The sequence below is a fragment of the Trachinotus anak genome, unplaced genomic scaffold (assembly GCF_046630095.1).
Source record: "Trachinotus anak isolate AG129_WGS33_773 ecotype Australia unplaced genomic scaffold, CSIRO_AGI_Tana_v1 ptg000003l, whole genome shotgun sequence".
NCBI classification, from domain to species: Eukaryota; Metazoa; Chordata; class Actinopteri; order Carangiformes; family Carangidae; genus Trachinotus; species Trachinotus anak.
Window position 1 is genome coordinate 12,301,960 of NW_027273854.1, and position 25,551 is coordinate 12,327,510.

Here is a 25,551-nt window from a genome sequence, read left to right on the forward strand (position 1 = left end):
TCAGGACCCCTGATGGGGTACCAAGAAAAACATGATTTAAAGAAAAAAAACAAAACAACACAACATCATGATTATTTTTCAGATTTTTCCCATCTTATGTTCTTGTGAATACTGATAATTTCACTTCTTTATGTCTTTAAAATCCCTTAAATTAAAATTTCAAGAAGGAAAAATCTCTTTTTGACTGAACCACTCATAGCTCATGTACACACTGAGGCCATAACCTGTTATGAAGGTTCAGACTCCTTTTAAAAAGGGCAGCAACCACTGATCTACTGTGTCATCATGATCTCTTTTCATGTAGCACATTTCCTCAACAAATGCCTTGTGTTGAAAACTAGTAAAATGTACAGAATTTAGGAAAAGCAACAAAACATGTTACAACTTTTCATGTTTTCACCTCAGACCTGCGATTCAGCTGATAGGAGATTGTATAACTTTCACCATGAATGCTTCCTCTTGGCTGTCAGGTATGGTTTCCGGAATCCGCCTCACCTGGAGCTGAAAGCACGGCCTAAACTTGGTGAGAGGGAGGTTACTCTAGTTCACGTGACTGACTGGATTGAGAAGAAACTGGACCAGGAGTTCCAGGTACACAGTGAGGAAAAATAGGAAACTACGAATGCTAATGTTTAGTCATAAATACACTTTATTTACATTGTCAAGATACCGCTGTAAGAAGTTAATGCCATCTCCCATGGTGCACTTCAGAATCCTCAGCTTGGCCTTTACTAGTTTACTCGAGGACAAATAGAATCTCCCCCCAGATGTTTTAGGGATAGAAGTTAAGTTATAAAAGAGGACTTTGGGATTAATTTATGGCTGCCCACATCCTTGCACTTCAAAGCACTGTGCCTGTGGCTTTCCCACCCCTCACATGTAGCCAAAGTAATGATATGTCTGCTGCTAGATAACTACCCTGAGGCACACCTGCAAACTACTGCAGCAAAGTGCCCCCCCCACCCCCCACCCTCGCCAAATCCCCCTCAACCATGCCTCCATTAAAATACAGTGTTGCCGTGCACACTGTTGTCACTTGTGAGTGAGTGTATATGGCTTTCAACGAATGCCAAACTCAGGCATCACTGGTTTTCAGACATGACAGTGTAGGGTGGGATGCATGGGGTAAGATGTATTTCAGGTCTTTTCTCTCTAGTTCTTGTTAACAGATATAATCTCATGTCACTGTCTTATATATTTTTGGTTATAAAAGCATACTAATCACTAGTCATTTTCGCTTCACTAGACACTCAATAACTTTTGATTAGGTATATTTCAGTGTCCTCCTCCTCTTTTATTGTTGAATTTAAGGTGATCTTGCTTGTCCTCACAGAAAATATTTGTGATGCCAAACATGGATGACGTATGGCTACCCATAATGCACTCTGCCATGGACACGCGTTCAAATGCCAACTTGGTGACTGTGACAAATGATGCCTTGAAGGACCCAGAACCCGAAGACTCTGAGGTCTCTGACATGTGAAGACTGCTGATGGATATTTTATCACCATGGCAATATGACAAGTCCCCGCCCCACTCAGAAACCACGGGTGCAGCAATGGGCCAGGCCAACTGTCCAATATTTTTACCCATATCCCAGTCCCATTGTTGCACCCGTCACCTGTGGCCATTCATGAAGTGCACTCACAAAACTTGAGGCGCTGGCGAGCTCACAATCATTTGTGGCCACTAAAAGCGGGTGAACGAAAGAGAACTGTGAACTCATAGATTGTCATCCAATCACACAGTTTTGTTTGTGTGACATCAAACATTATGATTCATTCTCTGATGAAATACAACACACGGGGCATGTTGAGACTGTTTTAAAAAGTGTGCGTGGTGGTGGATCGACAAATAGCCATCTGATTCAACCAGAAGAACCATAATACCTGTGATGTACAGCTGCACCAAACATGATAGTTGTACAGCGTAAACTTTTTGTGCGACCTTTCTAGCGATTTATTCCTGCTCTAACTTTAGGAGCACTTTGAGGCCACTGAATGAGGGAATAATCCTAAAATTTGGAGACGACTTTGCTGAAAGCCCCTGCATCTACTAATACACATCTCACAGGGATATCAAGACTCATTTATCACCCATACCCACCGCTGCCTGTGCCAGCCGCCTGGCACTTATATGCAAACAGATCAATGGCGCTGTGTCCATCGAAGATACTAAGGTCAGTTTAGATTCAGTATGGACAGTATAGTAACGTACAGCCTGTGTGCTTTTTACCGTGTGGTAGGGATTAGAGCTAAAACCGACTTTAGTGGGGTGAGTTCAAATATATCAGCAAACACAGCAGTTTAACATTGCCTAGGTCTGATGAATGTATAAATAGGAATGCAGCTCCATAGCTCATTCAAGGAATAGCTCCTTCACTGACGACATGCTTCTGCGCAACAAGCTTCAAGACTTCTTTTCATGTTATATTCAGAGTTGAGTATAAGTAATAACTTTCTGTTTTTCTTGCCAAAGCAATCTTTCAGTCCTGTTTGAAGGGAGCTGTGTGAAGTAAACAGTGACAAATAAGCAATTGGATAATTAACCTGTGTTCCCACTGAGGCCTCTCCAGTGATGTACAGTCTGGAAATTCATAAAACAGAAATGATCTGAGGGGAGTGATTTTTTTTTTTTTTTTTTAGGGGGCAGAACCCTTTCAGTGACAGGGTAACACAATAACTTCCTGTTTTATTTGAATAAATAACATACTGGATATTAGCCATATTATTTAATGTTGTCAGCAGACCTCCAGCTAATGAATGCTTGTTTTCTGTTGAATTTATTTATTGGTTTGCTTTTCTTTCTGTACTGTACACATTAAAGAGGAATAAACTAGAACAACAGCAAATTTCTAATCTGCCAAGACACCTGGCTGCTTAACAGGCGACTTTTACTTTACATGTTTTTCATTATAATATGTGTTGGCAAAGTGTATGAGGCAGAAAGTGCCTTTAAAATAAACATTCCTCCATTGTGAGCCACTACATTTGTTGCATCAGTTGAGGATAAACAGATAAAAGTCTTTGTGCCATTACTTGTGTCTGTTAAGACATGATCTTTTGTTTTCACAGGTTTCGGTGTTGTTCATTTTCACAGTGATGAAAATATCAAACATTGCTGTTGTGTTCAGTGATGTCACAGAATGTTATGGTTCTGATCGTTGTGGATCAATAAAACCTTTTGCTTGGACAGAAATGCTGCGTCTTCGCGATTGTGACAGAATGGCGTCTATCTAAGCGTGCCACTACATTTCCATTCCTTTTCTAAACTGTTTATGTTTAGGGGCTGCAATAAGTATTTCCATTATCAATTAATCCTCCAATTATTAAAGCCCAAAGAATTTCAATAATATAAAATAGGAAAACGTTAGATTCTCACTTATAGGAGTCTGGAATTAAAGAATGCTTTTGGGTTTTTGCTGAGAATTTATAAGAAAGAAAAAACAAAAACAAAACTTAAATTGAAAATTAAAACTATATTGTTATTCAAGTACATATTACAAAAGGAAGCTGTCAGGCTGTACTTTTGAAAATCAATATATTCATGTAAAGTTACAGTACAATGTGAGTCTAGAAGGACTAAACCTATTTAAAATGCTAACTCCTTAAAATTTCTACCTTCCTACATTTGTGCATTTTTAGCATGAAAAGCATTATTGTTTAGCGATGCATTTAGATTCTGTGCCTTGCTTTAAAAGAGAGACTTGGGAAAATTGCCAAGAAACCCCAGTTATGACAAGACATGATCTTGCACTGCTTTTGACCTTTGTGAATGACCAATGAAAAGGGCATTCAGGTTCAAAAAAGTGCCCCAAGAGAAAAAAAACCCACACATGTAAAATAAGGGAAAGTACAGTAAGTGAACAATGATACCATTTTAGTTTTAGACAAATGCTTTATTCATACAGTGCATTTTCCAGTTCAAAAAAATTCAGTGAATGCAAGAGCATTATCATTAATAGGCCATGGTGTCACCTTGTGCTTTAAGGTAGCCATGTTCATTTCTCAGATACCGCAGCCCAACCCCTGCAGAAGAAGAAAACACTTCATGAGTTTTGGTATTGACACACCATTCATCGCTGGCTGCTGTATGTGGGTCATGTCAGATACAAACTGTCTTCAGTATGCAATCAGAAGTCTAACGCATCATGATCATCCCTCATAACCATTACAACTCATTTTCAGACACTTCCAGATACTTACTGTGCTGCTATGACATTGATCCATCCACACTCAAGTCCAGCTCCTGTATAAAATATATAAAATGCATGAGTGAGCTTGATTATTTAAAAAATAATAATAATAATAATAATAATAATAATAATAATAATAAAATATACATCAGACGTGTTGGTGGATCAAATCAGACTGAATGTTGACTTCATTTTCACATCAGAAGTCTAACGCACGAAAATCATCACTCATTGACCAAAGAAAAGAGATTAAAAAATAAAAATAAAACATTTTTCTAAAATACTCACCCTCACAAATGGGACCGTCATGGGACCTCAGCAGGCCTTCATCTGAAAGTCCACCACCCTTTTGTCCATGTGCGGATGTGCAATCGCCTCAACCACGCTGCACCAACACGACTTTATCACCTGCCCTGTGTAAATGACAACACACTGTATGTAGCAGAAAATATATAAAACGATGCATTTGCAGTTTGACGTTACAAAAAAAAAAAAAAGAAAAAGAAAAATGCAATCTTACCGTCACATTTTCCTCGTTGGTGCGGCCTAGTCACATTGCTCCGACAATTAAAGTTTTTCAACACGTTTTTCTGAAACCTCCAATAATCATGTATCATAATAATGACTGGAGGATATGCGCACAAAGGGCGTCTCAGCCATATTAAAGGAATATAACTCGACTTTAACCTGTCTGACGGGAGAAAGCATGCTTTTAAGGGGTAATGTCTGCAGAAGATGTCCCCCGGATGTGCTTTATACCACATCCGGTGTGCGTAGGCCCTTTCTCATTGGTTCACACTGACTCCACATTTCCCCTCCTCCACTCGTTTGGATATCTATCCCAAAGTCCAACCCCCACGGTTCTCATTTCAGGAAGAAGCGAAGAGCCAGCCAACGTTGTGTCCATCAATGCCTTTAACGTTACAACTTCCATAAAAGATTTCGAAACGTCTGCCTGTAAACCACATCCCGTTTTCTATGTAGCCGACGGCCATCCGGACCAGCTGTCTATCCCGGTTTGAGACCGCAAAATATGGACTGGACAGCGAGCAGCCGGGCCCTGGTGTGGTGCGTTTTGGCGTTGCTTTGCTGCGCTGGTCTCCCACAAAAGGTAAGAGGGCTAACTGGTTAAGCTAGCTGAACTTAGATGACATTAGCTCGGAGTTACCCACTGAAACACACATTTAACTTAACACAGGCCTGTTTTCTGACTTCAAGTGTTATTAATGCAAGCTAAGATATTTGTCATTCAGAGGACGTTTAATTGTGTGCTGCGTGTTGGCTTGGCATGACAGAAGCGGGCTAACATTGACGTTAGCTTTCTGGCTAAAAGCACTCGTTTTTTTTTTTTTTAAGTAAAATGTGCTTCAGAAATCCTTTAATAAGTTGTATCAGCATTGTATTGTCAACATGTATCGTTTCCAGTCCATCAGTCCAGTGTCACAACTGAAGGAAACCGATCCTCCAGAGCATGAAAGTTTAGGCTTTCTCCTCCTTTCTGAGTAACTTTAGCAGGTGGATTTTTAAACACATCTGTTATTGAGAATTTGCTGTGTGTATGTGTTGGACACATGTCTGTTGTTTTGTTTTAAAGTCAGACTCTCCGCCACCTGAGTATTTTCATTTCATCAACGCCCACTAAGCGTCTCAGAATCACATTAGTAAATTGATGAATTCAAGACGAGCCATTTTCTCACTACTACCAGTAAAACTTGAGCCTTATACAAGAAGCTTTGTAGGGACGTTGTGATGGCTTGGTGACATACTAATATTTCTACAGCCTGTGTGTCAACTAAACATTTCTAATCAGTTCACATGTCTGAGCACACGTCCTGTGCTTGCACTGGAGCTGCAGCCCTAGAGATAAACATTTGGTATATTAGTCCATGCACGGTGCATGTTGCAAAGGTGGCAAACCAGGCAGCACAATGTGATGAGTTTCGTTGATAACGTTGGCTTGTTAATACATATACACACATACATAGATCAAATAGAAAACATAGGAGCTTAATGCAAGAACATAGCTGTCTCTGTACTGAAGCAAAGAGTACAGGATGATTCTTACCAGCGCATGTCGTCCTCACATGCTTTGCACCTTGAAAGCCGGCTCTTTCAGTTGATTATACCTTTACAGCCATCTGAAGTCAGCGGGACAGATACAGTGTGTGAGTGTGTGTGTGTGTGTGTGCACGCCATCTGCAGTCTCTAATTTCAGAGGGTTCACGCCAATGCAGGGCATTGTTATGCATGATGATTCTTTGGAGTTAGGTTGATTAAATCAAGCACAAACTTGCCATGCCAGTACAAACTACCCACACAAACATCTATGTTTGCAATATGACGTGGTACACAAACAATCTGACTGTAAGGTACCAATAATTTTACAAGGGAAAACTGAAATTAAATATAAATCTGGTGCTGACGCAGTGTCATCTAATTACAGAGTAAACAGAGAATGACTTCCATAGTGTTTGGAGCTGGTGCAAAAGTGAACTAGCTCACTTGTTGAAACTGAGCCAGTTCCTTGAGAAGACTTGAGGCAGAGACCATTAGCTAGTAAACCACTTGAGTTAAGCAGCAGATTAAAGCAGCCTTCAAATCCCCTATCATGTCTCAGGTTCTTCTCTTAGCCTGTTAGATAGTCTGTTGGTGTAGTGTGTGGGGGGGTGGGGGGCAAATGATAGGCTATCTATAGATAGCGACGTAAGTGTGAGAAAAAGAGAGAGAGAGATACAAGTGGAAGAGGTACAGAGAGAGGACTCATGTCTCTCTTTTCACTGTTTTTTCTTCACAATTGAGCAACTTTGTAAAGTCATCAGATTTTCTATTGTAAGAAGGATGTGCCAGTGACTAAAATCCAGCTAGAAGTTTTGGCAGCAGTTACTCTTGCTTCTACTCAAATAATGCCCATGCCTCACTTCACACATCTGTGGGCACTTCATAACAACGCAAATGTGCCCACTAATGTTTTTGATCAACTATAGATCACAGTGTGTCCCTCAGTTTTTAATTTGTTCCATTGCTGTCACTATGGATATATTTAATGTCTTTAATTTTTCAGGTTCATATTGAACTAAGACATGATGATTTGGTTAAAAAAAAAAATGTTGTGATCTTAGACTATCTTATCACAACAGTAGATTGGCCGTGCTTTGGCTGACTGTGCCTGAACGAGGGCCAACACGTGACATCCTCCCCACTGAAGCAACACCACACAGAGAGCAACTGATAGTGACTGTTGACAAGGGAGGTTGCTAAATGTCCCTCCACTGATCCCCACTAAATTTTAAAATGTGAAATACATTTTAGCAACCACTGACTCTTTGTCTGATGGGACTGGGAAGAAAATCAAACATCCTTAGGCCTGCTGTCTTTACACAGGCCTGAAGGGAAACCTCAAATTACCACTTAAATGTAGGACTTCAAGACTGATGGATCATCAGACTGTTTCTAATGCTGCATTGCTCACATTCCCTCATTTACATAAAGGGATTTTTTTTCAATTGGCCTTTCTAAACACATTTAGACTACACCACCCATGACATGTAACAAGAGGTGAGATAAGTATTTGTTGGTTCCTGTGTTGGTTTTTGCCTGCACCCAAGGAAGCTGCAAACAGAGTGCTGATTGCTGCAGACAGGCTGATGTTCAGTTAGTGTGCCAATTTTCAACAGAGATGAAGCAGTTAGTTCGGGCCCAGTTAATGCAATGTAGAGTCAAGACTAGAAAATGTCTGTTAGTTAGAGTCTGACCTACAATTATGAGATTTTGTCAAAAACACACTGCTGTCAGGGCTCGTATGATGAGACTCGTTAACTCTCCTTTGAATCTCTGATACAGCTCACCAATTGATTGTTTCCTGTTTTGAACATAAGCTGCAAAAGCAACCACTTTGCAACATATCTTTTACCCATGTTATTTTCAGTCAGACTCACTATAGTTTGAAATTAAAAATTAAAAAAAAAAAAAAAAAGGTTGAAAAAAATTGCAAAGATGTCCTTATATGAAAGATGTTTTTTTTGCCTCTTTCCCCTACATTCATCTCTAAATGTCACACACTCGGTAAAGCTACCAGTCCGTCTGGCCATATAGAATACAGTCACTCACTTGTTGCTTATCGAGTCCCAGGTCTGATGTTCAAAATGATGTCTGCAAAAAGTAACAGCCCAACAGTCTAACAGCCTGTTTTCTTTTAGGATACAGGGCAGCTATGATGGTGAAACACTGAGTCAGGCTCATCATTTTTGCTGCCTATTTTTTGGATAACGTTTAAGACCACTTATCAAGTCATTTGTAATGAATATCAGCCAGCGCAGGTTAACTCTTTACCTTTCTCTGCTTCCTCAGTGACCCCCTCTGCCTGTGTTGTTGCAATGCATTCAGTGTTTCTCCTGAAAAGAGGCCCACTCCCTCTCATATCTTCACCCTAGCAATTCTCCTTTCTAAGACAAGTGATTTTATTTTTACAGCTTTGCCCTAAACCCTAACACTCCTAGAAGAACTGCTAAAGTGCTTGTGTACACTAAGTAGGAAAGCTGCCAGTGATAGCCAGTCCTGTGTTCAGGTTGGTCTGCCATGCAAGAGGCTGTGAAGCCCTGTGACACTGCAGCCTGCTGCCAGTGTTATCATGAGCATTGTAGTCTGTGTCCCTTTAAGCCATGTGTAGCCTCATTGCAGAAGGGAAAGCGAAGACCTCAGAACTTGCCAAGACTTTGGTTTCGGCCAGTTCAGTTCTTATTATGTAACTTGCTTACACAACACCTAAACCATTTCTGTGTTAACGCACAGAATAAGGAAATGACAGAGAATGCCCCAATTTTTCTTCTATTAAGCTTTGTAACTCACCTCAGTCACTCTGTGCAGCCAGACATTTTAAACCAGATGTCCCTGAAGCCTAACACTGTAGAATATTCACCAGTTGTTGAATGTCAGTGTCCATCCAAAACTAGGGGACTAACAGATGTTCAGAGAGTTATTTGCTTGCGAAACCAAGAACCCTGACAGAGGTTATGAGGGGCCCAAAAAACAGATTAGTTATGATTCTCCCAGTGCAGTTGTGCGATGCTTGTGAGTATGCAGACAGCCCAGTGGGAACAGTCACAGGTGCACAATATTGACTCAAATGCTTGTTTAGGATGTGAGACTACAGCAGGGAGTCTGTAGGCAAATGTGGAAGCACCCAGTTTCTTTCTGTATATAGTGCGAAACTTTCAGTTTGTGGGGTTGTTTTAGCCTCGGATTCTGTTTGGTTAGTTATAACATGCAAGTGTTTTCCCAAATTTAAGCTGGAGAGAATGCAGGGAGAGTGAGTAAGCATTGTAAAATACCCACTTGTCCCTCTCAGATTGTCTGGTCAGTTTTCGGTTTTACCAGGAAATGCAAGCTGTGTGACTAAGAGGAAACACCCTGAGTGATGGTGATTGCATTTGCTCTCCCTGCCGCATGCTGAGGCCAGACTTAATAGGTGTGTTGGTTTGGTTTGCTTAAGAGCACTTCAACCCTCCTTCCGTGTCTCCTCAAAAGGGGCTAAATGCTAAGAGGAGTGTGTTAGTAATTATGAACTGGTAATCTCCATTTTATATATAGGGGCTATTTGCACTGTCCCCAGGGACCTGTTCAGGGGGATAAGTAGGGATGTTGATCAATACCGCTGTGGTTCAGCAGGAGAATGAGCTCTGCCCAGCCTTTCTAGGACTCCTGTGGCAAAGATGGCAGTTTTAGTGGGAGTCCCAGGTTTTTCAGTTCCTGAGTTGACCCTGATAGTGGGCCATTGAAAAGTGCTGATACTCTGTCAGACAATAAGTCAGTAGGAAATCATTTTAAAAAATGTGGCTAGGAAAACATTTGGCATGTCAGTAATATAAAAGATTTGTGGGTAATTGCCTGTAATGTGAAACCTTTTTTGTGTAAGAAGAGCACAGATGGAAAGTTCTCCCAGCCTCCTCAACTGGTTTAGTTGAGAAACCCATGTGTACCAGTTGAATATAATTTGAAGAACAGCGTGTATTAAAGTACAAATACTGGTCTGGCTGAGTTCATGTGGTCTTCTCTGGTTTGCTGAGCAGTTAGCTCTCAAACTCTCCCACTGGACTTCTTCCTGCACACTGGTGCCAAAAACCATAAGAAGCCCACGGCCTGGTTATCAAGAGCAGCGTTTTTAGAATTCCATAGTGGGTGAGCGCAGCACACGTCACCCACGGTGTTGTTAATTCTGGCATAAGACAAGTCATGAGGCTGGGTCACTTAGCTGCTGTAGTGGTTTTGGGTTCAATTGTTTTCACTGGAATTGTTTTTGTCATTTTCCTTTCTCTGTGTCTCTGGTGACTGTGGGTGTATTGCCTCTTTTTCCAATGTACTGTTTACTCCTGTCATGTACTGAATCCAACTACCCAAGTGTTCTCATGTCTCGTTATGTTCAGATATTTCTGAGTGATGGCCCAGCAGCCCACTATTCATCTGTGCAGAGGGAAGTTGACTCAGTTCATTGCAAAATCCAGCAAAAAGCCAAACCAATCTTGTGTTGTATTCTGCATGTTAGCATGAGAGTAATGCAAATGTGCTCAGCCTCAGGCCCTGTGTCTTTACCTTCCTCCACATTACAACCCTCAACTCCAGATTTTACTTTAAACCTCTATCCAACAGCCTGCCCCCAGTTACCTAGCTACCTTCCTAGTGTGCTCTTCAATTGTCATTGTAAGGTACTGATTTGAAATTCATTGATTTGTAAAGCAGGCCAAAGTGGCATACTGCTTGGGGCAGTCATTATGCACAACCCTAATGCCGTTGCACACATTTTAACCTAGTCTGTGGATGTATGTGAGAACATGCATGTTCAGTCATGCCTGCTTACCAATGTCTGATTTTCACCTGAATATGTGATCATTTTCATTAACAGGTATCATAAAAAAATATTGTAGTATTTTTTTATTGACAAGTGGTGATGTGGTTGTTTACAGTACATATCCATGACTTTTCTGCAATGTGTTTCTGTAGGGGTTTTGCAGTGCTGGCACAGTTTCTCTTCCTGAAAGCCTACTCTTTGTGTCCACCCTGGATGGAAACCTGCACGCTGTCAGCAAGAAATCAGGCTCAATCAAATGGACTCTGAAAGAAGGTAAAAGGAGAAGAGTACAGTCAACTTCAAGTCAAGTTTTTTTCCGATTACTCAGACCACATTCGGAGGTGGTAAAAACAACACAGCATACCTATTTATTTGCATATGAAGCAGGGAAGTGAGATTTGATCACAAGTGGTCACTTGAGACCCGTGGAGACACATTTTAAAGCCAGGTGTGAACAGAGCTGACCACTTGTGATCGGATCACCCAGGACGCATGTTAAGGTCTGAATAGGGCCTTATTCAAAAACAAAGTGGTTTTGTGTGCTGCCACAGGGAAAACAATGACACCCCACTGCCTTTTTTGACTTGGCGCTACATCCCTGAGTGTGAGTGAGTCAGCGAGCAAGTTCAGTTCATGATGAAGTTATACCACTGGGTTGCCAAATTAGCCATTGCTCTTTCAAAATGATTTGATGTGAACAGTCTCCAATACATCATCAGAGGATATTTACAGCAAATCCACGACAGTTTTCATTTTCAGAGCCCTTTAGCATATTTTTTTCTTTTTTTCAGAAAAGCACTTAGCGACAAATCTAGTGACTTTTCAGACAAACCTTAGCAATTGTCCATAGAAGAGAGTTGCCGGTACTGCCTCATGACTATGACACAGAGAGTAGGAAAGAGGCAAACAGATAACACTAGGCAGAATGCAAATACGACACAATGACATCATGAATATGGTAGCATATTACTCCACCACATTTAGCAACCTTTCCAGCAGGTTTTAGCTACTTCCATTGAAAGTAGTTGTTTCCAGCAGCTCCACAACAGTTTACAACTAATCCTAAATTTCTTAAATTTTTCACATGGACCTAGTTTTTTTTTTTTAAGCCACAGTAAGGTGCTTTTGTCATTTGTAGGGTTAATTTATGCAATGGAGGGTATGCGAGAACACAATAATAAAAATTAAAGCAACTAAAGAATTTAACAAAGTGGGAACCACAAGTGAAGCTTTCTACTCTTGTAAGTTTCACTGGTATACAGACTAAGCACAGGACCCTGGTTTCATGTAATTGCTACTTTATAACATATCACCAATATCAATATGTTATTCAAATTGATGTATTGATTTTATGTGAAAACATAATCTAAACCAAACGACTCAAAAGTAATACCACTTCTAATACTAGAGTTAAACTTACATCTTAAACTTACATTTTCTAATACTGTCTTGGGGTTGTCACCACCACCGTGGAGTAAATCAGGCCTATATTTCCAATCATGACCTGTTGAGGAAAAAAAAAAACTTAATTGATATTATTTAAATGCATTACATCTTGTGTATAGGTTGTACTTGAGGAAAATGCTGTGAGATGTTGCTGTTAGGCATGGAAACTGGGTAATTATTAACTGAGAAAGGGGCAAATATAGCCTGGAATCAAGGTCAGAGTGGGCAAGGGTAAGCAACTTTGCTGTAGTATCACCTGCACACACAGCATGTACTGTGGTTACCATGTTAATGTAGCCACTATATGCTTTGAAATTACATAAGATAGAATCAGGGGTTAATGGAAAACATGTGCTTAAACAGTCTACACATTTAGTGCTGTTTCTGTAAGTTTATCTCTCTTAGAATAGGAGACCATAAAATGGTAATTGAAGACGTGTCCTGCTTTATACAAACATTTTGTCACATTTTCCTCACTAGTATCATACTATAAATTATGGTAGACTAAAGTGGTTGAGGCTGCAAGTCCTGGTTAGGTCCACCTAATGCCCAAATCATTAATAATCAGAGGCAGAGGCTGCTCCCTCCGCATCATCTGTTTTTCTAAAAGAGCTATTGAATATAAATTTGACTAGTGCTGGGCCAGGCTTTGCACACACCTGTTGTTGTGCTCCAGTCAGGCAACCATACACCCACATAATGAGGGGGAAGCAACCATTTTGGTCCCTGCACCAAGACAGAACAATTCAGCCAACATGTATGTCCTCCTACTGTTTGCTTGTCACTACTCCTTGGCATTGCAAACGTGTGTTTGTACTTCAGCCACCCAGGGTTTACGTCTTTCTATGCAGCGCATGAAACCATTGTTTTGTCACCAGCCTCCTTAATTAGATGTAATGAATGTTGATTCTTCTTAAGCACAACAGTCATTGGCCATCACCACCACCACTACTTGCTATTGTTGACCCCTTCAGGCACCCCCACAGAGATCAGCACCATCTGGCCCACGCCCTGTATGTTCACACTGTAGGGAGGTGTGTGTTTGTCTAGTAGCAATAAAGGTTTGGATTTCACATTCTCGCTCTTGGCTTAAAGACGCATTGTAGTGTTTTATCTTTCTTTAGTTTAAAGAACCACACTGGTATTTTAAACGTCTATATAAACATGATTGGATGAGTAGTCCATTACGATCGTAATGTAAATGGATTACATTTGAAGGCATAGATTAATAAGAAATGTCTGCACCTCCCTCACTCACAACACAACAGTAATATAGCTTTGACAATAAAGTAGAAATGGATGGATAATGATTGATTATGTATGATAATATTTATTTCACTATTTAGCAGGATAATGGTGAAATGTGCTTTCTACTTAATTGACTCTGGTTGTTGTATATTCAGCACCACACAGACTCATCAACAGCTTAAAATGTTTCAGTACATTTTAGAAGAAATTATCTATTATAATCTCATTAATCAATCAGTTATTTTTGTTCCTATGGCTGTTACTTGTTTGACTTATTCAGATAGCCGTCTGTTTGCCTTTCATGTTTGCCACAGGCGAATCCGTTGTCATTTGGACTTTGTGTTCTGTGTGAGTGAATGTCACCAGTCTTCATGTCATTCTCTTACACAACAGCTAGTGGCCACGGTTTCCATTGTTTGCTAATATTCTTGTCTATCCTGACTTGTGTCTTTTCACAGATCCAGTTCTTCAGGTCCCCACACATGTGGCAGAGTACGTATCTTGAACTAATTTTCTGCAGGGGCAGACATATATGTATCCTTGTGTGTTGCGCCTGTCTTTAACAAAAGACGGTGACAGCAGATGAATATGGTAACCTGTTGATCTTGTTACCCGTCACTCAGATTAATTGCTTAAATAATGTTTCTCTGTTTCTTCTTTACTCTTTCCAGACCAGCTTTTCTGCCAGACCCAAATGATGGCAGCCTGTACTCTCTGGGAGGAAAGAACAACGAAGGCCTTACAGTAAGAGGAAATAACTTAATCACAAATTCTAATCTCCCCTTTTTTGTAAAAAGGAGCACTCTTCAGTTCCCTGTTCTAAAGAAAAACACATCCTCTCACCACGTATGTCATGCTGAAAGTAATGCACTCACATTCTGAAGTTGCAGCTGTGGGGGAACACGCTAGAGGTTCCCCATATATATACATTATTAAGACATAGAGGATGTCATGGTTAGCTAACGTTGATTCGTTGCTCCCAAACAGAAATTACCATTCACTATCCCTGAGTTGGTCCAAGCTTCTCCCTGTCGCAGTTCTGATGGAGTCCTTTACATGGGTAAGGCTAATTCTCAAATAGAAATGATGCCTCTTGTCTTAATACATTGTTCTTGTGTACTGAACACAGGCATTTGAACAGATTGATTGTGAAATTGAACTGAATTGTGGTCACAATTTTCCTTATCCATAAGGGTGCGCAGTTCATGTCCCAGTTCACCTAAATGAGCAGGTGTTATCTGGCTTCAACAGAATACGTTACAGTACCTTTCTTTTCCACTCAACCTGCAGTGGTAGCCTGTGCCCTTTTGAATTTACAACAGCTAGCACAGGATAGTGACTGTGTCATTGTTTAAAAGGAAGCGGTTGACATTTGCCTCCCCACAGTCATTATCAGTGAAGCTTTTGTTTTCTCTCAACTGAAGCTGCTGCCAGCACAAAGCATATTAGAGATGCAAAGGTCTGAAAATGCTACAGGCTTCAATTCTCACTCTTTTAAATCTTAGTTTGAGTGAATTCTCAGGCCGAACCACCTTCCTTTGAATCAAAGAGGCAGTTTCCTAATTTATGGTTTTTACATTCATCTGTAATGATCTATGATTAAGTTATTATTGCCACTCCTTCCAGCGACTTAACAGGTGAGATGCCAGCACAAAGAGGCCATGGGCTGCTAATTTAATGATAGAATGGTAACACCCATCACTGTGAAGGTTAAATGGCTGCACGTTATTTTGCTCGACTGGGCTTGCACATCGTGCTCCTTTTGGTCAATTTAACAATTTCCTACAAATAGTCAAGTCAGTTTTCTTTACATCAGCCAAAATCATAGATTTCTCTCAAAGGGTTGGACAGACATGCAATAGGTATCACATTTACAGAGTGGACAAACATAGCAGTAATACAAAAACGATATGTAGAAACAAAATAGATTATAAAACTGAAATACTTGTATATATAAATGCTGCATTCATGGCAGAGGTTTTATCATTTTATCTGTGTGCTCGTGTGATCTGTGATCATAAACAGGTAAAAAGCAGGACTTGTGGTATGTGGTGGACCTGTTGACTGGTGAGAAACAGCAGACCTTGACCTCCTCCTTTGCTGAGATGCTGTGTCCCTCTTCATCTCTTCTTTATCTGGGACGCACAGGTAAAACCAAAGCCAATCAAGCAACACAAATTCAGCTACCCCCCCATCCCTTTCAGTTGTTGATTTAATCTGACTAATCAACACACTTGTTTGTCTTGCATGCACTAAACCCAAGACGGTGGCAAACCCTTATTTACCTCCCACTCATCTCTACTGCTATCCCTGCCCCACCCTCAGCATAACCACCAGCACTCTGTCCCTGCAGTGTCTGAGGAAGCTGGGTGGTAATTGTAGCCCTGCAAATTGGATACTTGCTATAAATGCTTCACTTGGTGTCACTTTGTCACCCACCGTTGTATATTCAGGATTTTGTTTCACAGTCCCCCCACATTTTGTGTTAGGGATAGAATCCCATATTTTGAAGCAAAAGAAATTTAACACCACTTTCCATTTACGCCCAGTAATAGATACTCAAAGCCTGGCTTTTGTGTAAGTTACATAAGGAAAGGAAAAGAATACCAGTATCATTTTCCTGTGTGGATAAGTTGCTGTTGTTCATCTCCCTGTTAGAGTACACCATAACCATGTACGACACCAAGAGCAGAGAGCTGCGCTGGAACGCCACCTATTCTGACTACGCCTCCACTCTTCCTGATGATGACACCAAATACAGTAAGACTCTCTCTGACTCTCTGGCTCTTTTGTAGCATTAGTTTTTGACGGTGCTAATCCCATGTCCACTCTTTGGTTCCCCACAGAGATGGCTCATTTTGTGTCCAACGGCGACGGCCTTGTGGTGACTGTGGACAGCGAATCCGGAGACATTCAGTGGGTTCAGAACTACAACTCTCCGGTGGTGGCCATGTATATTTGGCAGCGTGAGGGCCTCCGCAAAGTTCCTCACACTAACGTGGCCGTGGAAACCCTGCGTTATCTCACTTTCATGTCTGGAGAGGTTGGCCGCATTACCCAGTGGAAATACCCATTTCCGAAAGAGAAGAAGCCCAAGAACAAGTTCATGTGAGCAGACTGTGTGATGACTGACTGACATTTTGTCAAGGTCCACTTTTGTAGGCCTTCATTTTTTATGATAGTTACCACTTTGGATCATCAGCTAAAGGTTTAAAAGATTTGGTATTTTTTATATCATTTGAATATCACTCCAATAGAACAAGGGTTGGCCAAGAGTTTTCTTAAACATGTTGAAACACTGTGTCTTCAGTGTCTGGATCAATGTAAGATTGCTTAATATTGGGATTGAGTCTAGACATGAAATATCTAACAAGTGGGTGCTGAAGGGGCCTGGTTTTAGCTCTGGTTTCACGCAGCAGTACAGTTTTCTTTTTATATGTTGTGTTCACACCTGCTTCTGCTGAAAATGACAAACAGGACTTTCAGTGGTTGATCCACTGTGAAAGTTTTGCCTCTTTATGGGGAACTATGAAAATTCTTCTGAATTTGTAATGACACATACACTTCTGTTCTTGAGATTGTAGTTATTGTTATTATTAGACGTATCACACTTCTGTCAGCGTGAAGCATGGTGTAGGGTACTTCTACACTTAAGTAAGCAATTGTTTGACTGTGATTGTTCTCTTCCAGGGCCACTTTGTATGTGGGTAAATACTCTACCAGTCTGTACGCCTCTCCCTCCCTGGTGCATGATGGAGTCACTGTGGTGGTGAGTGACAGTGTCATGAATATGTTTATTTAAGCAAAGCTCATTCCTAATTAGTAAGACATGAACATAAAACATGTAGATTTATTAGAATTTGTGTACTTTTTTACTTATGTACTCTTTCTTTAGTATTTTACTTGCTTGTTTTATGGTTTCTTAATCACTCTTCACTTTTAGCGAGTGGTTTCCAGGTATGCCGGTGAGTTTGTAGGCATACATCCTGTTCCAGTGGTGTCTCAGCTTGCCCCAACTTAAGTCACTCTGGACTAGTAGTTTACTACTCCTAGAGAATTTTTTTTTTTTTTTCTTATGTAATCATGTGAATCATCTGATAGGAAATTCATCTGAGCCCCTTGAATGTTTGTGTGTGTCTCCACAGCCTCGTGGGAGCACTTTTCCCATGCTGGATGGTCCTGATAGCCAGAAGACTGAGGAGGACAAGGAGTGTGTCATCACACCCAGCACCAGTGTCAAGTTCAACTCTGCGCTTCGGGAGCAAAACCGTATCAACTTCATGAGGAACTACCTGCTCCTAATAGGTAATATAGTTGTACATTAGTCAAGACAATAATGGGAAGAAGTTTTAGTTTCACTTTAAAAATATGTGCACAACGGTTTAACATGAAGAAAGACCTCTGTAAATTTACTATGACTGTATATTAAGAGCTTTGACTCATTACTGTTTATCACATGTTGAAGTCCTGATCCGTGCGTGACAGACTGAGACTGCCCTCTGCTGGATGATAAAATGTAATATGTGAATACAAGTGAAACAACATAATAAAGTTGTCTTGCCATTTAAACAGAAAACGATAAACATTTTTGGATCAGACAAATGCCCTTGATTCTGTTACTCCTAATGATAAAGCTGATATTAAGAAGTTCACTTTTTCAGGTCATCATGAGACACCCCCTGAAGCTCACACCAAGATCCTCGAGAAGTTCCCTGAAAGTTTCCCTCGCAATCAAGGCAACGTCATCCCACCTACCACTGACAAGAAAGTAGAGGAGGTCTGTGTCAGTGTGTGATCCATGGGATGTTTTGTTTGAAGTTTTTACAGATAATTCCAATGATCTGTGCAGGGTTTCTCACTCTCTTCCTCCCTGCCCTCACTTTTATTGCCCTTCCCAACATGTTGTAGAAGATGAATGATAGTGGTATGGATGACGGCCCGCCTTCTCCTCTGCCTGAAACATCAATCCAAGAACCCGGGGCCAGTGGTCGCATTGTGCGTCCAGAAGCTCCTGTGGACTCTATGCTCAAAGACATGGCCACGATCATCTTCTCCACCTTCCTGTTGGCTGGATGGGTGGCCTTTGTGATTACCTACCCGAAAGTAAGTCTAACACCACCACCTAGTGGACTGCTGTATACCTACCACTATCTAAGGTTGACAGATTTAGAAGAATTCTTTGAAGTCCCACATTGAAAATCTGCATAAGTACAAGAGAAGTATTGGCAGCAAAATGCATTTAAAGTAATGAAAATAAATAAACAAAATAATAAATAAATAATAATCTTTATCTATTTAGCACTTTTCACATATAGGGTGCAGCTCAAAGTGCTTTGACACATATAAAAGAGAAAGGGAGTTAAGACATTTAAGAGGGAAAAAATACAATAAAATAAATTAAAATGAAATAAACATGTTTAAGAGGTAATTGTAATGTACTAACAACTTCACAAACACACAGTTGTATAATTTTTAGAGCTTTAGACCTGGTGTCCTCTCTTGCCACAGAGTGTACATAAGCAGCAGCAGCTGCAGCACCAGGAGTTTCAGAGACAGATGGAGGAGCGGTTGGAGCTGCTCCAGAGGCAACAGCCTTTTCCCCCCGCAGACGTGGGCTTGGGCTTGGGCCTGGCCCCAGACAGCGACTACCTGGAGGTGGCCCGCACTCGCTCTGAATGCTCAGACCACAGCAGCCCCAACGTCACCCCCCGCGCCTCCAACCACTCTAATCTTTCTGTGTCTGAGTTGGGCAGTTCGGCCAATGAGCATGAAGATGGAGGTAAAGATTGAGAGAAATTGAGATTGCATTGACACTGTTTGGTTTTTGCGTGTTCTACACTTCAGACAGTTTTCACTGTCTAAAACTATTTGTCTTATCAGAGGAGGACTCCAATGTTGTCCGAGTGGGTAACATAACATTCCATCCCAAAGAGGTCTTGGGTCATGGTGCTGAGGGCACCATTGTGTACAAGTAAGTCTGAACAACTAGTCAACAATTACTCATATTTTCTTATCAAATTAGTAAAATATTGAGGACATGTTGTATTTCCACTGTTTCTCCACAAGGGGTCAGTTTGACAACCGTCCAGTGGCAGTGAAGAGAATTCTCCCAGAATGCTTCAGCTTTGCGGACAGAGAAGTTCAGCTGCTGAGGGAGTCAGACGAGCACCCAAATGTCATCCGCTACTTCTGCACTGAGAGAGACCGTCAGTTCCAGTACATTGCCATTGAACTGTGCGCAGCTTCACTTCAGGAGGTAATGAATGACTTGGTAGATCACTAAAGCACTTCTTTGGAGTCTGGGAAAGGTTGAAGTTTATTTAGGTTACCTGCATGTTGTTCTTCAGCAAAATCCAAGTATTTTGGTCATAGCAGCCTTGTTTTCGTTAATGTTTTCATAATGATGCACGACCTTTTCTTTGTCATTACCATACAGCTGTGCTTATCCATTAAGCACAAAAACTAAAAGAAAACAGTTCCCATGCTAAAATTAATTTAGTGTTGTACATAGTTTTAACCTTTGTCAAAATGAGACGAGCAGTTATAGTTTTTGGGCTTAACTTACTGCTGCCTTTCATCTTTCTAGTATGTGGAGAGAAAAGATTTCAACCGTCATGGACTGGAGCCTGTCACGCTGCTTCAGCAGACCATGTCAGGACTGGCCCATCTGCATTCTCTCAACATAGGTATTGATCTTTAAAAACAAGATCAATTTCACATTGCTATTGTAGATGGTTGTTGTGTAATACCAAACTGTAACTACACCACTGAAGTAACTGACGGCTTGTTTGTTCTCTTCTCATTGCCATCCTCCAGTCCACAGAGACCTGAAACCCCACAACATCCTGGTGTCCATGCCCAATGCCCACGGTCGGGTCCGGGCCATGATTTCAGACTTTGGCTTGTGTAAGAAGCTAGCAGTGGGCCGCCACAGTTTCAGTAGAAGGTCTGGGGTGCCAGGCACAGAGGGCTGGATCGCCCCTGAGGTTCTCAGTGAGGACTGCAAAGACAATCCGGTGAGTCAGTGGTGGAATAGCAGCTCTCTCGTGGTGCTTCTAAGTGTTGTTTGTAGTCAGAATTCAAAAAAGTAAATACAGTGATAAACTTTTAGCAAATGTGTGTAATCACCTCATTTAGAAGTCTGGTTATAGTTATAAAAAAATAAGGACATCTGAGAAACCTTGAATGTGGGACTGAAAGGCAAACAAAATCCAAAAGATCACACATAAAAACAACAGCAACAAAAAAGGAGCGTGAGAGTTAAAGAAGTGTTCAGAGATCACTGCAGCCTCATGATACCTGGGCTGATTTGACATCTAAAGGATTAATACTTATAGTGCATATAATGGCATCTGATGGACTCCTGAAAATGGATTTGTTTCAGGCTGTAGTAGCCATTTGTCCGATAGCAGCAAGGTTAATGCAATGAACTAAACCAACCAAGAGTTGAGTACATAAATTGAGACTGTACACAAATGTTGTTGTGTGAAAGTTTAGTTTCATTGTATACCACATTGTGATCTCCTCTAAGCTTTCTTTTTTTTCCTCTTGTAGACCTGCGCTGTTGATATCTTCTCTGCTGGTTGTGTGTTTTACTACGTGGTGTCTCAGGGAAATCACCCTTTTGGCAAGTCTCTGCAGAGGCAAGCGAACATCCTACTGGGCACATACAACCTCGATCATCTGCAAACTGACAAACACGGTGAGGAGCAAACTTCTTGTTTTGTTGTCTTTGATCAATTCCAGATGTGTGTAACAATACTAATGTAGTTGCTGGTAAATGTAGATAATGAAGGGCAGGTAGAGAGTAGTGTGGATTAGTTTGTGATTGGTTGTTAGAAGTGTTGCTACAGATATGATGATTGTTATTTGATGGTTAAAATATATGACTTTTTGCAAATGATTTACAGGGGACATTGTAGCCAGAGACCTAATAGAGCAGATGTTGAGCATGGAGCCCCATCGGAGACCTTCAGCAGAGTGTGTTCTCAAACACCCTTTCTTTTGGAGCCTGGAGAAGGAGCTACAGTTCTTTCAGGTGGCAGCCACTTTTACTCATCTAACAGTTTCACTGCTTATTGTAAAATCACATCTTTAGGTTGCTCCTGATGTGGTTAAACCACTACTTCTGCAAACCACATCTTAGTGCAGAACAGACTGCCTATGTTCACATACACCCAGGCATCTTCAAAGTGCTATAAATCCACATGTATGTTTTGCATGCATTTTTCATTTATAAACTCTTAAAAGCAGCATATTTTAATTTGATTTGGGCAGTAATGCAAGGTCATTTTTATTGGATTGTGTAAAGAGGTGATTCTTTTCATTCTAACAACTCCAAATACATGTAGGATGTGTGAAAACCATCCGCTTCCGTTGATTAGCAAAATATGAACCTGCAGGACTTCATTAATGTACTGTTGATTGAAATTCTTGTACAGCGGACTGTGCTTGCACCTTCATTCATGGAAATGGATCCATTCGCTTCTAAAATATATTTTTGTGTGATAATGTTTTGAGAATGAGGCTGCAGGCTGCCTGTCTGGCACATTAATTGAAACTCACACTTTGTTTCTTTGTGGTGGTTTACAGGATGTAAGTGACAGAATAGAAAAGGAGCCGCTGGACGGACCAATCGTGAGACAGCTCGAGAGAGGAGGGAGGGCTGTTGTCAAGAGTGACTGGAGAGAGCATATCACAGTGCCACTTCAGACAGGTATGAGAGTGGCTACTTACACAGCATGTCAAATACAAGCACCAGGAGCCACCTGTTGGAACATAGTCGTGTTTCTTGAATTGCTTGAAATTTAGTATTTTATTTAACAAATTGACCAGATTAATGTTTTAGAGCTAGTTAGAGAAATGCTTTGCTACAAGCCTGATGTACATTCATAGCTGCACCATAGCTGCACCAAATGCTGTATCCTGTCACTAGAAAACAGGCTGGGGTGGTTAAGCATGTCTGCTGCTTCCTGTCTTCATTGTCACCCACCTAGTATCACAAGCCTATGATATTTTCTTGAACTGCCTCTCTTTGGAATTTGCACTTAGTTCACTTTCATTTTCTTGCATTTACAAAACTACTTTTATAAAAACTGGTTTGTTTTATTTTATATTTCTTCATACTTTTCTGTCTGTGTGTCAATCTTTTGAAGTATCACAAACACTACAAGTTGTTTGGATGAAAAAAAATTTGCATCTCACCTCTCTGCACTTATATTTGAAAATTTGCACCGATCAGTTCATGTTTGGGTACAGTTGTATCATTTCAGGATTTCCTCTTTTCTGATGCCTTGTTGGTTAATGGTCAGGAATTCCTTCTATAGTTGATGCCAGGTTTTTTTTTCTTTTTGCCTTTCTTTGGCAGATCTGAGGAAATTCCGGTCCTATAAGGGTGGGTCAGTAAGAGACCTGTTACGTGCAATGAGAAACAAGGTAAGAGTTGTTTTCTCATAGCTAGGATGAACTGCTTAGTGTTGAAGTGAAGCTGGTTTCCACTGGCAAGATTTAATGCCTGACTTTCCCTGGCAGAAACACCATTACCGAGAGTTGCCTGCTGAGGTACAGGAGACTCTGGGCTCTATCCCTGATGACTTTGTCTCCTACTTCACTTCCCGCTTCCCCCACCTGCTGATGCACACCTACCTGGCCATGCGGACCTGTGCACCAGAGAGGCCCTTCCTGCCTTACTACTCTACTGCACATCACCAGTACACACACCCGGGCCCACAACAACAAAATGGGCCATGCACTCAGCACCTGCCAACACACACATTACCACCCCCCTCACTCCCCTCACCCCCCTCACCACCCCAGGAACCTACACATTCATCACAGCCGGTGCAGGTCTGTCACATAGCACCTGTTCAATCGGTGGCCTCTACGTTACCAGATGAGCCTGTATCTTCACACTTGCCAGTTGAGACAGTGCGGCCCGCAGCGCCAGCACTGTCCACACAGACTGACTCGCAGAATCAAACAGTGAACCCCACATTTGCCCCAGAATCGCCGACAGTTCCTCTCAGGCAAAGAGCATCCACTCAGTCTGAAATGCACACACTGCCAAATCATCCTGCACTGGACAAGGAACCAGTGTGAGCTGAAGTCAGCTGGACCCAGCACAGATGGAAGCATTGCCTTAAAGAGTGGACACAAAGTGGGACACAGTTGCTGAGCTTTGAGCTGGTGAGGACCAGGCCTGCAGTGCCTGGGATCCACTATGAGGCACAGCAGCTGCACCCATCTGGATTAAGTGCCTTCTGCTCACCTGGGTTAAAATGTTCCCCAGCGAAACCGTCCACAAGTCTGTCTCTGCCCAGAGGAAGTCAGATATCCAAGAGGGTATTGGTGGACATTTTGTTGTAGCTGAGCTGAGCAAAGACATTTTTTTTTTTTTTTTATAATGGCATGTCCAAAAAACTGTTTGTCCGCAAAAATATCTGGCCTCTTGTGGGAAACATGTCTGTATATTGTTGAACATGTGGGTAGTTTTATTGTGCAATGTTGTATTTCTGAGTGAGCCTGTTCACCACACAGATGCTGTATGTATATTTTTGTATAGACTGATTCAGAATTTGGATCATAAATGATAAATCATTTAATGTGGCCAATGTGCCTTTGTTTTTAAGAAAATATCACTGTGCTGTATGGGTACAGATCTTTAAAATTGACTATGCTAAATGTGCTTGATTCCAGTTAATGCTGCTACACTGCTCCTCTTCTGTCAATCAAGACTATTGTGCTGACTCAGTCAGAGTGGACTATTCCAAAAGGTGTTCAGGGTGGCATCTGAATTCAGTCGGTAATTTTATCCTCATGTGATGTAGTCAAATATGAAATTAGAGGTCAGGCTGCAGAATGCTCGTGTATAATAACTTTAAAGGGTGTCAAAGTGAAATTAATGACATGCACAATAAATTCTATTTTTTTTATACTAAGATTGTGTTTGTGCCTTGATCTTGATGCAGCTCAAAATGGCGATGGGGAACTATAACTAACTATAACTAAAAGGCAGCATCTAAAGGAAGTTACTGTTCATTTCTGAGTTGTGATCATTTGGCATATGCCACTCACTACTGTATGCTTGCAGTCTGAACTGTCTGTATTATTTGATAATGATTGGACAATATGCCATTAAGTTATATGAGACTAAGCTATTGTACTGAGATTTCCTTTTAGTTACATCATTTGCCCCCAGTTACACTCTGACATTACTTCTACTCACCCTACCCTGTTTGGCTGTTACACATCATAGTGCAAGCACAAGCTGTGCACTAATCAGAATGTAGATCATACAACATACAGATCATGCAGATTACATTACATGTGGATGATGTCTGCATTTGATACCTGTGATTTGAAAAACTAAGGTGTGTGTGTGTGTGTGTGTGTGTGTGTGTGTATATGTGTGGGGCATTTAAACATTATGTATGATTGTGTGTGTATTGTGCGTTGTCACACTTCAACCACAATTGTTACAATAGTTCTGTAGCTGTAATTATACAGTATAAAATGGTGTTATCGTAAGTTGCAAGATGACATGTACTGTGTTTAGAATAGCTTTATAAAACATTTACTTATGTATCATTTAAATTTATAATCCATCAAAACGGGAAGTGCTCTGACTGGTCTGTTCAGTGTGGTACCTTATCAAATACAGCCACCCTGGTTGATGCCAGGGTGTTGCTCAAAGTTAAGTGCTGATAAATGGCACTGAAGAGGTCAAACAGGTGATCTCTGCCCCTTTTTTTCTCATTTGGATGGCAATGAACCCACTTCTTCCAGCTTAAACGGTAAAATCCTGGCCGGTTTGTATACGTGA

The 25,551-nt window shown here is 41.0% G+C and overlaps 2 protein-coding genes and 1 long non-coding RNA gene across 9 annotated transcripts in view; 2 read left to right on the forward strand and 1 right to left on the reverse strand.

Moving 5' to 3' along the window:
- The window catches only part of tex2 (testis expressed 2), a 29,335-nt gene extending 26,137 nt beyond the window's left edge, over window positions 1-3,198 (forward strand). For all 7 annotated transcript variants that reach the window (XM_071473737.1, XM_071473743.1, XM_071473736.1 and 4 more), the window contains 2 exons: window positions 471-591; window positions 1,334-3,198. In XM_071473737.1, the coding sequence (XP_071329838.1) occupies window positions 471-591; window positions 1,334-1,483 (271 nt within the window). In that variant the 3' untranslated portion in view covers window positions 1,484-3,198. The remainder of the gene's footprint in view (window positions 1-470; window positions 592-1,333) is intronic.
- An 83-nt stretch (window positions 3,199-3,281) lies between these two features.
- Window positions 3,282-4,923, reverse strand: LOC139618031 (uncharacterized). Its single transcript, XR_011689611.1, has 4 exons — window positions 4,716-4,923; window positions 4,484-4,608; window positions 4,206-4,248; window positions 3,282-4,028 (listed from the first exon to the last, which is right to left on the reverse strand). It is a non-coding gene; the product is annotated as an uncharacterized lncRNA (long non-coding RNA).
- A 138-nt stretch (window positions 4,924-5,061) lies between these two features.
- Window positions 5,062-24,667, forward strand: ern1 (endoplasmic reticulum to nucleus signaling 1). Its single transcript, XM_071473748.1, has 22 exons — window positions 5,062-5,306; window positions 11,189-11,309; window positions 14,189-14,222; window positions 14,402-14,474; window positions 14,718-14,790; window positions 15,756-15,878; window positions 16,389-16,490; window positions 16,577-16,838; window positions 17,421-17,499; window positions 17,876-18,035; window positions 18,392-18,507; window positions 18,639-18,833; window positions 19,239-19,509; window positions 19,611-19,701; window positions 19,797-19,986; window positions 20,317-20,416; window positions 20,547-20,746; window positions 21,285-21,432; window positions 21,641-21,768; window positions 22,323-22,446; window positions 23,098-23,165; window positions 23,262-24,667. Exons 1-22 carry the CDS (start codon window positions 5,229-5,231, stop codon window positions 23,826-23,828), a joined length of 3,303 nt encoding a protein of 1,100 aa, XP_071329849.1. The 5' UTR covers window positions 5,062-5,228; the 3' UTR covers window positions 23,829-24,667.
- The last annotated feature ends 884 nt before the right edge of the window (window positions 24,668-25,551 follow it).